Source organism: Anoplolepis gracilipes, chromosome 15, assembly GCF_047496725.1.
Source record: "Anoplolepis gracilipes chromosome 15, ASM4749672v1, whole genome shotgun sequence".
NCBI lineage: Eukaryota > Metazoa > Arthropoda > Insecta > Hymenoptera > Formicidae > Anoplolepis > Anoplolepis gracilipes.
In genome coordinates, this window is record NC_132984.1 from 5,998,483 (window position 1) to 6,014,143 (window position 15,661).

A 15,661-nucleotide genomic window follows, 5' to 3' on the forward strand; every position below is an offset into this window, starting at 1 on the left:
GAAAGATGTCTTAAAAATATTTAAAAGATAATAATACGTCTTTAAGTTGTCTCTTAAGCATTTTTTAAAGATATGTGCTGTCTGAAAAGTAACGATAAAAGTAACTCTTAATTTCGTTATCGAAATATGTAACAAAGTTACTTTTTCCGTTACAAACAAAATTTGTAACGCCGTTACTCTGTTACAGTTACCGAAAAAAAAGTAACTGTAACGGTAACGACGTTACAAGCAACGTTCAAAAATGAAGGGAAGAGGGAGGATTTTAAAAAATATGACATTTTCGAAAAATTTAATTGCACAGTTTTAGAGCACATTAGAAACCGTAAAACTTTTATTTAAAGCTTTTTTTTTTATATCTCTTATCATTTCGACGGTATTTGCTTAGAAATATAAAAACCGATTTTTCTCAAGAGGGTGTTTTATCCCCTTAACGGCCGTATGGGCACGTAAAAAAATACTCCTATTTTGACCTAGACTACAACATATTTAAAGCGCATTAAAATCAGAGGGGGATACTTCCATACCTTCCCTTGTTAGTACAATTTGTGTAACTGTAACTGATACTTAGGAGTTTTGTTTAGTTATATTGCCTTTCTTCTTATTAGTTTTATTTAAAAACCTTATAAATTATTATTATTGAAATTATAATGTGTACTTACGTCATCTAATATAATTTTAACTGCTTCCTCTGTACGTCCAGATGTAACTACTAGTCTAGGTAAATTATCGTCTGCTTTATTATTAATTTTAATTTTTGGATTTGATTTCAATAATACGTGACAATTAGCACCGCCAAATCCAAAGGAATTAATACCGATGTAACTACCTTTGTATTCTGTCTTTTCAGTGATTATTTTTACTCTTCCTTCAATGATAGCAGTCATATTTTTTCGTGGACGTTTAAAATGTATAGTAGGCGCAATTATACCAGTTTCCATCGCTATTAAAACCTTATAAGGTAAATACATTTTTTTATAATGGTAATAATATTTTGCAAGTTCTATAATTATAATAAATAATGAAAAATAACATTTAAGTAAAAAATACTTGCATGAGCTTACATGTAGCATATTAGGTCATACAATTGTATTAATTCTACTATATTTTGTTATAAACTTACTTTTACAATTTGACAATGACCGCTAACGGCTTCAGGATGTCCAATATTCGATTTTATAGAACCCAATAACAGAGGAAAGTCTCTTTTAGCGCATAAAGCTTCATCGATGGCTTGAAGTTCCACAGGATCTCCAGCTAGAGTACCAGTCGCATGAGCCTCCATGTAGGATAGCTCAAGAGGCGAAATATCACATTCTTGGTAAAATTCTTCCAATAACATTTTTTGCTTGTCAAATGATGGAAAGGTAATTCCTTCTTCTTTATAGCCATCGCAGTTGGTTTTACCATAAACAAAAGTTGCATAGATTCTTCTTGCATCTCTTGTTTTTTGTAAGTATACTACTACAGCTGCATCACTACGCATATAACCAGTACCTTCTTCATCGTAAGGTTTACAGTAGCCATCAGCAGATAGAACTCCTAAAATAATATCAGTAGTTTATTTGTTTCAAGCAATAAAAAAGATATAATTTTGTTTCTAGTTTCTTCATTATACTAACAAGTGTCTATTTGCAAATTTTGATAAATATATATAAGCAAATTAATTATTATTAAAAAACAAAAACTATCAAATTTAACAAAATATGATTAAACAAAAAATTAATTAAAAATTATGTAATGTGTGTGCGCGATAAACAGCGACAAAGACTCGTAAAAATCACGGATCTGATAAGTCCGACGTTCTCTTAAATTACTAATCGATTTGCAACAAACCAGTTTTATTGTCTAAAATATAACTATTTACATTTATTTACAGGTTGAACGACTAACGACTCGTTACTGAGTCGCACCAAGCTGTAGCTGCAGTAAGACGTGTTTCAAACGCGGAAGTAATCGGCACGGCGGATTTATTCGCGCAGCGGATTTGTCGGCGCGAACAAATCCGCTCTTAGCGCTATGCTCTTCGTGAGCGTTTATTGAAAGTAATTTAGAAATTTGAATTATCCTAATGATTATTAATACTGAGGTTTTGATTATTTAATTAGCGACTAATTACTGCATTTTTTTCTCCCATTCCTTTTCAGGGCTTGTTCTTTTGTAAACATAATGAATGTGTCAGTAAATATTTATTAACATACTTATTAGATAATTTGACTACTCAATAACTTTAAACCCAATATTATTTTTCACATACCCAGTTGAAAAAACTGATAAGTTAGAAAAGGATTTATGCATATATTGACACTAGCAACAATAGCCGCTTCGCAAATGCCAGATCGAATCATTCTGTAAGCTTCAACCATAGCAAAATGACTCGAGCTGCATGCAGTATCGATGTTATACGATGGTCCAGTAATGCCGAGCCAATAAGAAATTCTGTTTGCTGCAATACTTTTATTGGATCCAATTATGGGTAATCCAGCAATCTAGTAGTTAGTAATTATGATATAGTTTTTATATGTATAAAAAATATTTATTTTTATTATATCTTTTTATATTCAGTGTAATATACTTTATATACATATTAACATATGTGGGGAATTATTTTTGCGTAAAAGACATTTTTGTAAAGGACATTTAATTTTGTATATATGTGTCGTATTATTATATCGATCGTTATATTTAAAATTCTTGACCGTCGAACATATGTTTTCGATGACGATGTTTATGTACGCGACTTTTTAATTCACAATAATAAGAGACGAGCTCGAAAGACAGAGCAAATCAAAAATCGAAAACAAAGAGAAAAAGGTCGTTCGAAGTCGAACGGTAGACGCGAAACAAGAAAAACGTGCGGGAGAAACAGTATCTCCTCTTACTTGTAATTCTTTTATAAATCCTTAATAAATAATTATCTTAAAGCGATAACACCTTGTGTAATTATTAAACATTTAAAATTAAATAAATCCACACATATATTTATGTACTTTTTAATAGCGCGTATCTTTTTTACTGATTTCTGATACTTATATTATTGAATAATCAATTTGAATCACATACGTGAGGTTTATTGTATATTAACTCCAGATGTGTATCATGAACACTTATTGCTGTGATAACGCTTGTGTTTGTTCCTCGTAATTCTGCAGGATTTACGCCTGCATCAATAATTGCTTCATAAGTCTTCTCAAGTAATATCTTGCTTCCAGGATCAATTATATGAGCTTCTTTGGTCGATATATCAAAAAATTCTGCGTCAAATTTTTGTATATTGTTCATTTTTCCTACCCTAGCAGGCATCTCATATGCAACTGTTAGGATTTATTATAATAAGAATAAATATAATATTGTCATATTGTTAAGTCATTGATAATATTTGTATTACAATATTCTTAAAAACATACATGACATCTCAATTAAACTTTGATATAAAATAAAAAATAATATTACGATAATAAACAGAAAAAAATTGTTAAAAATGTTAACAAAAAGTGATTTATGTAAACATAAATTGCATAACGTATTAATTGCTTTAATGATTTGGTAAATAAAATTTTTTCGAATTTAATATGTTAGATTTATAAATATGTATATTGACACAAATATTACAAATTTTTAACTATGATATATACATATTACATTAAAAAAAATACAAAATTTTTTCAATAAAACATAAAAATATTCTCAATTTTGAGAAAAAGATATTACAGTTACTCCAGCGAGGATTGTTTGAACCAAGATCCATTTTATTGAAAAGATTGTCCTGTAGTTCTTTTATATTATCAGAATTAGGAAACTTCCCGGCAATACCAGAGATAACGATTTCTTCTTCAGCATCAACGCTGATATATGGATTGAATCGATTATTATTATCCATCTTCTTTAAATTTTAACAATTCTAGAAAAATATACCATAACTCTAGATTTTAAAATTATATTAGAATAAAAAAAAGTAAAATTTTAGAACTAGAAGAAGCATTCTTTAGCTTTTTACCAGAAAATTTATAATGTGCAAAAAGAGGAGTAATCACATAATTTTAAATAAGTAGTAAACATTCAAAAACAATGTACAATTCTCAGATTTTTAAATTAACAATAGTACACAAAGTTGATTTATACAAAAATATAAATTTATACAAAATTTTATCATTAATAATAATTTTCTGATAAAATGTGTTAACAAATTAAATTAAGTCGAGTTAAAATGTTATAGTAATTAAAAAACATAATTGTATACGATTAGAAATAATAATAAAAACTAATAACTCGAGAAAAAAATAAGTATAGTATGTTTATATGTAAATATGCATAATTAGATCTGGTATTATATGTAATTTTATATGAACATATATAATAATATCCGAAATTCGGCTGGCGCGATATGACCATATTTTTATACATATAATCATATTTGGTTTAATCTAATTATATATGGAAACAGATTTAGCCGAGTATAATTGTACATACGAGTATAAAGACAAGCTCATGTCACGTCAAATTTCGAATATTAATATATATGATCAAATTATATGGTGTTAAATTTCAGATTTAATTATATATGAACAAATTATATTACATATAGTCAGAAAGGCCTAAATTTCGGATATAATTATATATATAGAAAAAATAAACTTATTATGATTATATATAATTAAATATAATTATAATTATATTTAATCATATATAATCATAATAAGTTTATTTTTTCTCGAGTATATATATATATATATATATATAGGAATGTACATATAATAAGACATGAAAAATAAAAATAAATAGAATTTTTCACAATAATTTAGTACAAAATTGGATCTTTCGTTGCATGATTCATTTATATACTAACTATTAAATTATGTACTAACTACTAATATTACGCGTATAATTCAATTACATTCAAAAATTATTTTTGAAATAATCTACTTAACCCTTTGAGCCACGAATATTTATAATTATCGGTATTTTATAAAATTTGGTATATAGGGGTTTTTGAGATTGCTGATCACGAATCTGTGGTCAGATTTTCAAAATTCAAGACGGCGGATCCAATATGGTAAACAAAATTTTCAAAGCGGTACTGATTAGCACGAAAACTGACAGATGGGGTTTTTGATGTCGCTGATTGGGAACGTATTATTAGATTTCCAAAATTTAAGATGACCGATTCAATCCTGCGAATAAAATCTTCAGAATGATTAGGATTCTTCAGTTGTTTCAGCATTTTGCTACATATATTTGCTATGAAATTTCAGAAAACAGTTGTTTTCTGTGCTCAAGAAACAACTTTTCTTTGCTAATTCGGATTGTGGGTCTGACGATACATTGGCAATCAGCAACATCAGAAACGTCCACATGTTTACTTTCGTGCTAATCAAGCATTATTTCAAAAACTTCTATATACCAAATTTTATGAAATATCGATAATTAGAAAAATATGTGTTTCAAAAAGATATAGATGGGTCTCTGGGTGACTTACTGTGTCGCAAAGAATTAAAAACATAAAAACTAAAAAAAGAAAAAATAAAAAAAAATACATCAAAATTTATACTCATCACATCCAAGCTTTATAACTGCTTGAAAATAGAAGCAGATAATTCTAGCAAATTCTAGAATTCTATAAAACAATGACTACAACTTATACTAGAAAGACTATGCTATCCTTCACTGTCTGTTAGGTAAGATATGAATCATGTGACCAGATTAATATATATGTATATCATAATAACCCCACCGACTACCCGGAAAAGTAGAATGTATAATCACTTATATAATTATATATTTAATTATAATCAGCATGGTGTGCATGATGTCAAAGTTTAATACATATTCGGCTACAAACTAAGATATATAGATAGATTAGAGTGGACATTATAACGGGATTATGATGCTTTTACTTGCTATTGTATTACGACAAAATATTTGAAAGAGCAAAATAAATTTTATATATAGACTATGACTAAAATGTGTATAGAGTTATAAACAATTATCGATAGATATGAGATATACATCTTCTTTATTAAATAAATGATAAAAATTACAAGAGTAAAAAATTTTTCTCAAGACTTAGCGGCTGAAACAATTTCCTTAAGGCAAATATTGAACTACTTATCGTATCGATTAATATCTTAAACCAAGGTTAGCTGTTTAGAAATTACGCGCGTTACTTGTAATGGAAAGAAAAACTTTGTTACATTTTTCAAGTAACGAATTTAATAATTAAATATTTTTATCTTTACTTTTTTGAACATACCTGATTTAATTGTCATGCAAAAAAAGATATTGATCAATTGTTGAAATGTGACATTACATAAAAACTGCTAAAAGTTCTCTTTAGTATCTTGTTTCTCTCTACTTTGTAAGAAAGATTTAATTAGACAAACAATTCGATGATTGTATATGTATATTATTCGTGCACATATCCTACACTCGTACCGCATACTACTTGACAATAGCTTGTTTTGGATTAGTATATATGTATGCAATATATATATATATATATATATATATATATATATATATATATATATATGAAATATGCTATACATTTTTTTTCCTCTAGTAAAAACTTTGAAACTCTAATACAGAAATAAAATATTTTAGGAGTATATATTTATATACATATAACATTTCTTCATTATAATGTATACAAATTTACTGTCTTTTATTTTAAAAATAGAATAATATACATATGAGTATTATAAGAACTAATCTTAAAAATTTGATTCTTAAATTTTGAAATATAGTATGCAATAAGAATTAAATTACTTATTTAATTTAAGGAGACAACCTAGTTTAGGACGCCAAAAAAGAGGTAAATTTTGAGAACTTTTTTAAATAAAAATAAATCGGATCTTTCTGAAACTTTGAGAGAAATTTACGTATTGAAATTATATTTAGTAACTTCTTTATTTAAAAAAAATGATAGTAACATAAAGTTTTTACTTGCTCTTTTGCATGCCTCATATAAATTGGTGGGAAATCTGGAGTCTATAATTTTTGTTTGAAGCAAAAAAATCAAATATATTCTTAATTTGCATATATTTTTATCGTTGCTGAGCTAAAAATGAAAAATATAGGATTTTAAAAAAAGTTACGATTTTAACGCAAAATTTTCGCTTTAAATATACCAAAAAGATGTTTAAAATAATTTTTTAACAATGTTTTTAGTTTGTTTATTAGTAAACGAAAAATCATTGGAAGAAGTTGATCGGTCGAATAGTTTTCTTTCTATCTTTCCTGCCAATTTGAAAAAAGTGATTATGAGAAAAACGCGTTTAAAATTTTCGGTACAACAAAATAATGGTTATTGATAACATACAGCATTTTAATGCTAATCTGCTATATCAGGACTACAATAATTGTTTCGTATTGTCATAAAATTCATTTTGTTGAATTTGCTCGTCTAGCCTACAAGCTATACGAGCTTTCTCTGTGTTGTTTTGGTGGGGTCGTTCCTGCATCGTTATCCGCTGCTCGCGGCGAATATTTTGTATTGCGTACCAATATTTAATTCTAACAAATTCATAATTTTTAGAATGGCAGAATAATCTTCATTAAAGACACCCGTACAAATAAAAGCGGTAATTTCCAATTTTCCGACCAGATTTTTTTTCTTTTGTATACCTATTGAATTACCTGTTCATCTATATTTATCCATAAAAAAATATATGTAAATTTCCTATATATATATATATATATATATATACTCGTCCGACATCTGCTAAAGATAATAAAATCATTTTAGGGACTGAAGGGCGGAACGCTTTCTTGCTGCACGCTCGTGTACTTGGACAATCCTGTTTCTTAAGCTTTTTAACTTCGGAAATACTTCGAATTTCGTTTTATTATATAATTCTAACAGTATATTTTTTAAAAGTGTTACTATCGATTAAAACAAAAAAATCAATTTTTTAATCCTAAACCAGATTTTCCCCTTAAATTAGTGTTCACACATGGTATAAAATTAGATTGGATACACAAACACAATAGGAATTTTTAATATTTAAGTGAATTATAAATATAATGACACAATGCTGCAACGTACTTGAATTGTTTTTTAAAAACATATATTTAAATCGTATTTTTCGATTTATGTAAGACTACTGTAAAATAGAAAGCATAAAAAAACATACATATAATATATCTCATTATATGTATGGAATAAATCACGGAAACTTGACAATGAAATAAATTATTTTTTCAATATAAAATATATAAATAAAATATAATTTAAATATTTATTTTCTATTAGATAAATAGGACGTATATAGAAAAATATAGAATGCTATTTGAGTATTACTTGAGCTTATTCATTTTTTGAAATTAAAAGAAATTCATTTTTTGAATAAAAAAATAAAATTTGGCATTAAAACTAATAATAATTTTGACTTTTTAATTTTCAAAACAGAATGTGCAATACGAAATAGATTATTCATTTAATTTAAATTACCACGTTAACGCTTGGTACAAAATTATTATTTGTCAGATATGCAAACGTTGGTACCACGTTAGTATAAAATTATTATTTATCGGATTTGCAAACATAATACGGATTTTGAATATTTAAATGAATCAAAATAAATATGATAACACAATGCAGCAATGCACTTGTATTGTTTTTGAAGGACATATATTTAAAACATAATATTTCTTAATTAAACTATGTAAATTGTAAGGTATAAAAAATTAATAAAAAAGTCAAAAGCTCGTATAAAATTAAAATAAGAGAATGTGGTAAAGGGATTAAAGAAGCCGTTTTCTATAAGTAGTTTCATAACATTACGAAAGTTTAATATATAGCTAAAAATCACAAACGTAATAAGCAATTAAATATATAATAGTTTGATTATGACCATCAAATGGTTCAATGACAGTAACAAGTGTTGGTTTTTTTATACCGCATTGTTCTTAATTTGTTGATAATAAATTTGACCGTCTAGAAAGTAATGATTGAAAAAAATAATAGTATAATAAACATCGGTTTAATCATAGGAATGAACATATTAAAATTGTGTATTTTTTAGAATACATGAAAATGTGGTAACTTACATAGTCTTATTAAAAATCGTCAACGGTCAATAGGTTCTTTCGTCCCTTGCGAGTAGATCTCTATATATCAAGGAGACAATAGTCATGGGGTATAAACGGCAAACTAATGTCATGATACGTTGGGCGCGTTATTTATACATGTCGACTGATGTCGCGTGGAGCGGGGAGCTTTCTAATAACATTACCATAGATTTCATAACACTTATTAATAACAATTTAAATAAAACTTTTTTGATATATAATTAATTTTATTATTAATAATTAAAAATCACATTTTGGAAGGTGTAATATTTTTAAAAAATATTTTGATATATTTTTATTACTTAAAAAATTATATTATAATAATTTACATATTATATTATATTCAATATTAGCAGCAACTTTACTAATTTTAATGACTTTGAAATATGTAATTAAAATATAATTATAAATAAAGTTCAAGAAGTTTTTAGTTGCTAACTTTTTATTATAATAAAGTTTTAAATAAACATTGTTAGTCATAACTCAGTACTTGGATGAGAAATAAAGTTTAAAATATATAGTAATCATTATTCATTTGCGTAGTGTATACAATAAATTTTAAATAATACTAAAAATAAAAGTGTAATGAATTTAATCAGAAAATTATAAAATGCTCATACTTTTGGCCTTTACTTTTTCCACCTATAAAAAAGTTTAATGTTTGGATTGCAACAAAGAAGTAAAATTAGAATTTTTGTTTAAACTTTTTTAACCAGAGTCTATAGCATATGTATTATATTATCTATTTAAGTATTTTATACTTATTTTTTTAGTGCACATTTATTTCTGAAGTTTATGAAGCCTGACTACGTAATATGCGTGTATGTGTTACACTATGTGTTATTATAATTTTACGATTGATTTTAAGAGCTCTATTTTTTAACTAAACTTTGCAATCAAATGACAGTAATAGATTATATATACAAATAAATTCAAGATGTTGTACGTTGTATCAAAGTATATCGGATACGACACAAATTTTGAATTTTAAAATTACATTAAAATGCACATGATTATGCGATTATTTTATTGTGTAGCGCACTTCTTACTGATGAGTTGCTAGTTGCAAGTAATATTTAAATGAAGAATGTATATTTCTTGTTCCATTGTTTTTTTCTTTCTCACATAAAATTATCTTTTTGCATTATTTATATTTTATACAATTTATTGTTATTTTGCAATATTAATACAGTATAGTGCAACACAATAAATGTGTATTTTATTGCACATCTAGAAATGACTAGATCTTGCGATATATGTTGTCAAACTCATAATTCTGAAAATTTTCGAAATATTGTAACCGTGTTTTATAGTTTATTAAAAGATTACTAACAAAAATTATTGCTTATGCAAATCAAGACTCAAACGTAGATTGATAAAAAATTAAATTTTTAATACTTGTTTAGATCTTAATATTTATATTATGTGTAGACACTTAGACAAACTTGTAAAAACCTTCATAAATCTTTATATATATATATATATATATATATATATATATATATATATATATAGAGTGTTCAAAAATATGTTATAGCTGAGAAGATTTTCTCCGTAAGAGATTCTACATGAATGTTTAATATTCTGCTAGAAGCTAGATGAGAACACTCCACATCAGTGTTTTCAGGTTAAAAGTAGATAGAAAAGAAATATCTTTTTCAAGCGGATAATGTTGAAAAAATCTTATATTACACAAAAATTACAAAATATAAAAATTCCACATAAATCATATAATTACGTATACTTGTGTTACTGAAAGCACTAGATAATGTGAAGGGGACCAATGTGAAATAAACTATATGATTATAGATCTCTTTTGCACTGAAAGCATACGTGAAGTGGATCGCATTTGACAAATCCATGCACAGCTTATCCGTCGCTCACATATCCATTTCTCAATTTTTGCCATTTTTAAACTCTTTATGTAAAGTCCTATATATTTATTTAATTGTATGCGTATGTGCGTAGTATATTTATACTACATAATTAATTATTAATTACACATAATTAATAATTAATAAACAAAAGTATATAAAAACGTGTAAATTTAAATGCTTAAAAATTTTAAAAATTGGATACATTTTAATATAATAATCAATATTACTACCCAGTTTTATGATTTAAACTAATAATAGGGTTACAGAGAAAGTTTAAGATCTAGATCTAATAAACCAGAGACTGTACTAGTCCCACCCGCTAACATCAAACTAATAATAAGTGATTAAAATCTTATTATTACTATAATAATTTATTTTAACTAACAACAAACGGGTGAATTCTTTTTATTATTTAGAATCAAAATCTTGATAATATATGTCAAAGTTAAAATTATTTATAAGTGTTAAACTAAAATAAATTATATTTTTATTATTAATTATTATTGTTAATTGAATCTTTTTTTTCATATACATCGTGATAGATTTAAAATTTTTTCCTCCAATATAGAAATATTTAACAAAAAGGGCTATAGATTTTAAATAAATGTAATTGAATTAAAATATAATTAAAATAAAAAACTTTTAATGAAATGAGAGCTTTAAAAAAGGAAAATAGATAAAACGATTTTAAGCTTTTCAATTTTTTATTAAAAAATTATTAAAAAACATTCTTTAAATTCTCACTTCTCATAAGCTTGAAAACTCTTTCGTATACAAGTTTTGGCGCATCTTTGACCCATACAAAGTCCATGTGATTGAAATTGGGCCACGGCACTTCGTACATATCCACTACATTGGCCAATATGCGGTAGAGCCTCCTCACATCCTTAAAGAAATACGCATAATACTATGTACTATGTGACAAAATTTGTCGCGTTAAAATATACATATACATCAAGTGATTTTAAAATGCATTTAAAATTCTCAAATTAATATTATATTATTATTAGATACATTTAAAGATGTTTAGTACCTATTTTTAAAAATATAGGAATTTAATAAAATTTGCACAGATTGTTCTGATACATGTTCAGAGACTTATAAAAAAACCTAGAGTTGATTCACTGAAGCAATCAAAAGTTATAAGGATTTTAATTTGCAATGAACGTACCCGTCGATATTATTATAAATATAATTATTTTGTAGATCTAATTATAAGTAAAAGTATTAATATAATTATAAATATAATTAATTATATAAATAAGTATAAATATAATCATTTCTGTCCTTTTTAGCCGTTAAATTTATACGATTACAGATTTTCTATCTTATAAAAAACCTGTGATTGTGTTGATTTAAGAGCAAAAATAGATAGAAATAATAATAGGAATTTATTCAAAATTTGCAAAAATAGTTTAAATATAGAGGAAATATTTGATTACATAATTTTGGTCAGGTACTGACTAGTTCAAAAGATATTGAATATAATTTTCTCAATTTCGTCCTATTATCCGAGATGACATATTATTTATTGTGAAAACGTGGCAACATAGCATTCAGCTGAGCCTTCTTATGACATTTTAAATAACTTATCTTTTCATCTGAAGAAGCCTCTATATATAAACGTGTAAGCGAGAAGCGACTAGGCCTCATATGTCAATTTGCAATTTGACCAACTTATGAAAAATTACCATGTTGCCACATTTCTTTCTTCTCGGAGAAATGACAAATTATTAAAATTATCAAAGAAATAGTTAAAAATCTTCTATATTTTGTCATTATTCACTATTATAATTTTTATTCTGATATTTTAAATTACTCTGTACGAGGAAATTCTTTTATTTTTACAATTCAAATTTTGTGCTGTAATGTTGAAATCGAGGTACCGTCAATGATTAAAGTTTCTCATTGTTCATTGTCAATGATAAAAGTTTCTCATTATCAATTTAAGAAACACGAAAATTCTTCGAAAAAAAGCAACAGAAGTTGGAAAATACATTTCTGCACTCTAGCTATGAATAAATAATAAAATTTTATGCAATCTTTATAATAATCATATATTAAGATATATGAGAAAAGTATATATTTGTCAATTTTGACTACTTTTTGCTCCAATTGTAGGTGCTAAACATCCTTAAACTATCTTCCCATTTGTTACGAACGCAGCATGATTTGTACTACACAATTACCTAGCGCAAATCAATTTGTACTACGTATGTATTTACATATATTTTATTTACCGTGTTGTTTTTTAGCCAGTCGCCAGGGCCATAAAATAAGGCGATCGGAACCATTATATTCGCTAAATCGTAATCCGGAGGTTCCACTGAGTTATAAATAAATAGATTTTTCGCACGACCGTAATCGTATTGACAAAATTTGCCTGATTGGATTTCCTGAGCGTAGTGTATTATCGTATTAAACGAACCTCCGGCCGGGAAATGATTCACGATGACAGGTAGTAAAGTCTAAATCATAAATAGAAAACGATAAAGATATATATACACAATATGCTAATCTTGCAAATGGAAATGTGATGATCAAAGCTTCGATTTTGTACTTTGATTATGATAATTATCACTCACATAATTAAACTGCTCGTGGTCGTAACCCCAGATCGTAAACAATATGTTAGCGCAGCTCTCTCTGATGATGTACTGGTCACAGGCGTATTTAAAAAAAAATCTTACAAAACTGCTTGGCAGGAATTTGTGAAAAACAAATTGCATTATTATCTGAAATTAAAGATCTGAAGATTAATGATAATTTACTTGTAATTCTTTTGTTTCTTTAAGTTTCAGCAGTAATAATAAAAATAAATGAATAAATTTTTAAATACTTTTATAAACATTTTAAAGTAAATTTTTAAACATATTTTTACAATTAATCTTGAATTAAATTTCTATTAAAATAAATTCCATTTGTGTTATATAGTTTGACACCAAGTTAAATCAGACAATTATCATTATGTTATTTTTCAAGCATCATTATTATTTTATGCTAATACCTGAAATGCCAAAATTTTGTTTCCAACGGCGATAAGGAAGTATGTGACCTCGAGTAGGTATTACCGCGAAAATTACCTAACTAAACATCGTATCCTTGATCCGCTAATAAATAAGCTAATGTGCAAAAAAACATTGTTTATATATATTTATTATTAACTTATATCTTCTTATAGAATATTCTCATATATATTTTACAATATCTTTATATGATAATACTTTTAATAAAAGATTAAGACCGCAAATTGATATATAATTCATTATCCAATAAATTAAATAAAAATTCTAAATATAAAATATATGTATATAAACAACATATATATTATCTAAATATATGTTATCTAAATTTAAAAAGTTTTTAAAAAATAAAATGTACATTAGAAATTATATTATAATTAAAAGTGCGATATAATCTTGGAATATCTTTTATGGATTATTTAAAAAGTCTTACCTAGTGCTTTGCCTTTGCCAAGCATAATCCAAAAAACGGAACTGCAAAAGAAACCGTGTTGCAGTAGTACAGGTGGAGAGCTGTTGCCACCTGGAATACGATATAACGTCAAAAGATATACATCATCTGTCGTTAGAACGTGAGTCTCCACAGAATAACCTGCCCTTGTTATCATCTCTGACTGAAACAAGAATCGATAAAAACAAAGATACGAATATATAATATTTATTTTTAAAATAATGTAACGTTTCTTATATTATTATTGTTAATAATATAAGTGTAAAATATCAATATGTTATTAATTAATATAAAGTGTAATTATATAATAATAACAAAAGTAAATACTTATAAAACAAAATGCGTATGTACTTTTAAAATAAAATTAATTTTAATAACAATTAAGCGATACTAAGAATTAAATTATAAAACAACTACAAAATGCATATTTAATATGAATTAAACATAAATAATTTTTAAATCTAACAAAGATGACAGATGCGTATTTGTGTTTGTATCTAATTATGTTTGAATCTAATTCGTCCAAACAAGGATACTGTGTAGGATGGAGAGACAAATCAGAAGACTAGAAAATAATACAAAAGGTGTATAAGAGAACTAACAAGGAAAGGTGTGAAAGTATCCTCTTTCGATTTTAATGCGCTTTAAATATGTTGTAGTCTAGGTTAAAATAGAAGACACGTATTTTTTTATAAGTGCACATACGCCTGTTAAGGGGGTGAAACACCTTCTTGAGAAAAATCGATTTTTACATTTCTGATCGAATACTGTCGAAACAATAAGATATAAAAAAATGTTTCAAATAAAAGTTTTATGGTTTTTCTTGTACTTTAAAATTGTGCAATCAGATTTTTCAAAAATGTTATATTTTTCGAAATCCTTCCTCCACTCTTTCAATTTTTGAAAATTTATCTTATAGCAAAACTTATAGCTTATTTAAAGACAAACTTAACCATATATGATAAAGTTGTATTCCAAAATCGCATTTTTCAGAAATAAGCTAAAAAATATCTCTATACGCTTTATCCGCCTCATAAGACTCGCTATTCACAGCGACCGTTTTTTCTTCGCAAACTCACAGAGGCAACCATATATTATCAATAAATAATTTATGAGAATATACATTTATAAATTATAGCAATTATATTTATATAATTTATAATTATATAATATATATTAATATTTGTATGTTATGTGACAATAAATATATAATTTGTATGGGAAAAATAGTATCTTATGCATTA

The 15,661-nt window shown here is 26.0% G+C and overlaps 1 protein-coding gene and 1 pseudogene across 1 annotated transcript in view; both read right to left on the reverse strand.

Annotated features, from left to right (window-relative positions):
• The window catches only part of LOC140673853 (fatty acid synthase-like), a 25,414-nt gene extending 16,278 nt beyond the window's left edge, over positions 1-9,136 (reverse strand). The window contains exons 1-6 of the mRNA XM_072907074.1: positions 9,046-9,136; positions 3,709-3,898; positions 3,061-3,311; positions 2,255-2,486; positions 1,121-1,539; positions 660-950 (exon numbers count right to left, since the gene is read on the reverse strand). Of these exons, the coding sequence (XP_072763175.1) occupies positions 660-950; positions 1,121-1,539; positions 2,255-2,486; positions 3,061-3,311; positions 3,709-3,877 (1,362 nt within the window). The 5' untranslated portion in view covers positions 3,878-3,898; positions 9,046-9,136. The remainder of the gene's footprint in view (positions 1-659; positions 951-1,120; positions 1,540-2,254; positions 2,487-3,060; positions 3,312-3,708; positions 3,899-9,045) is intronic.
• Positions 8,569-15,508, reverse strand: LOC140674175 (lipase 3-like; annotated as a pseudogene).
• Positions 15,509-15,661: the final 153 nt, after the last annotated feature.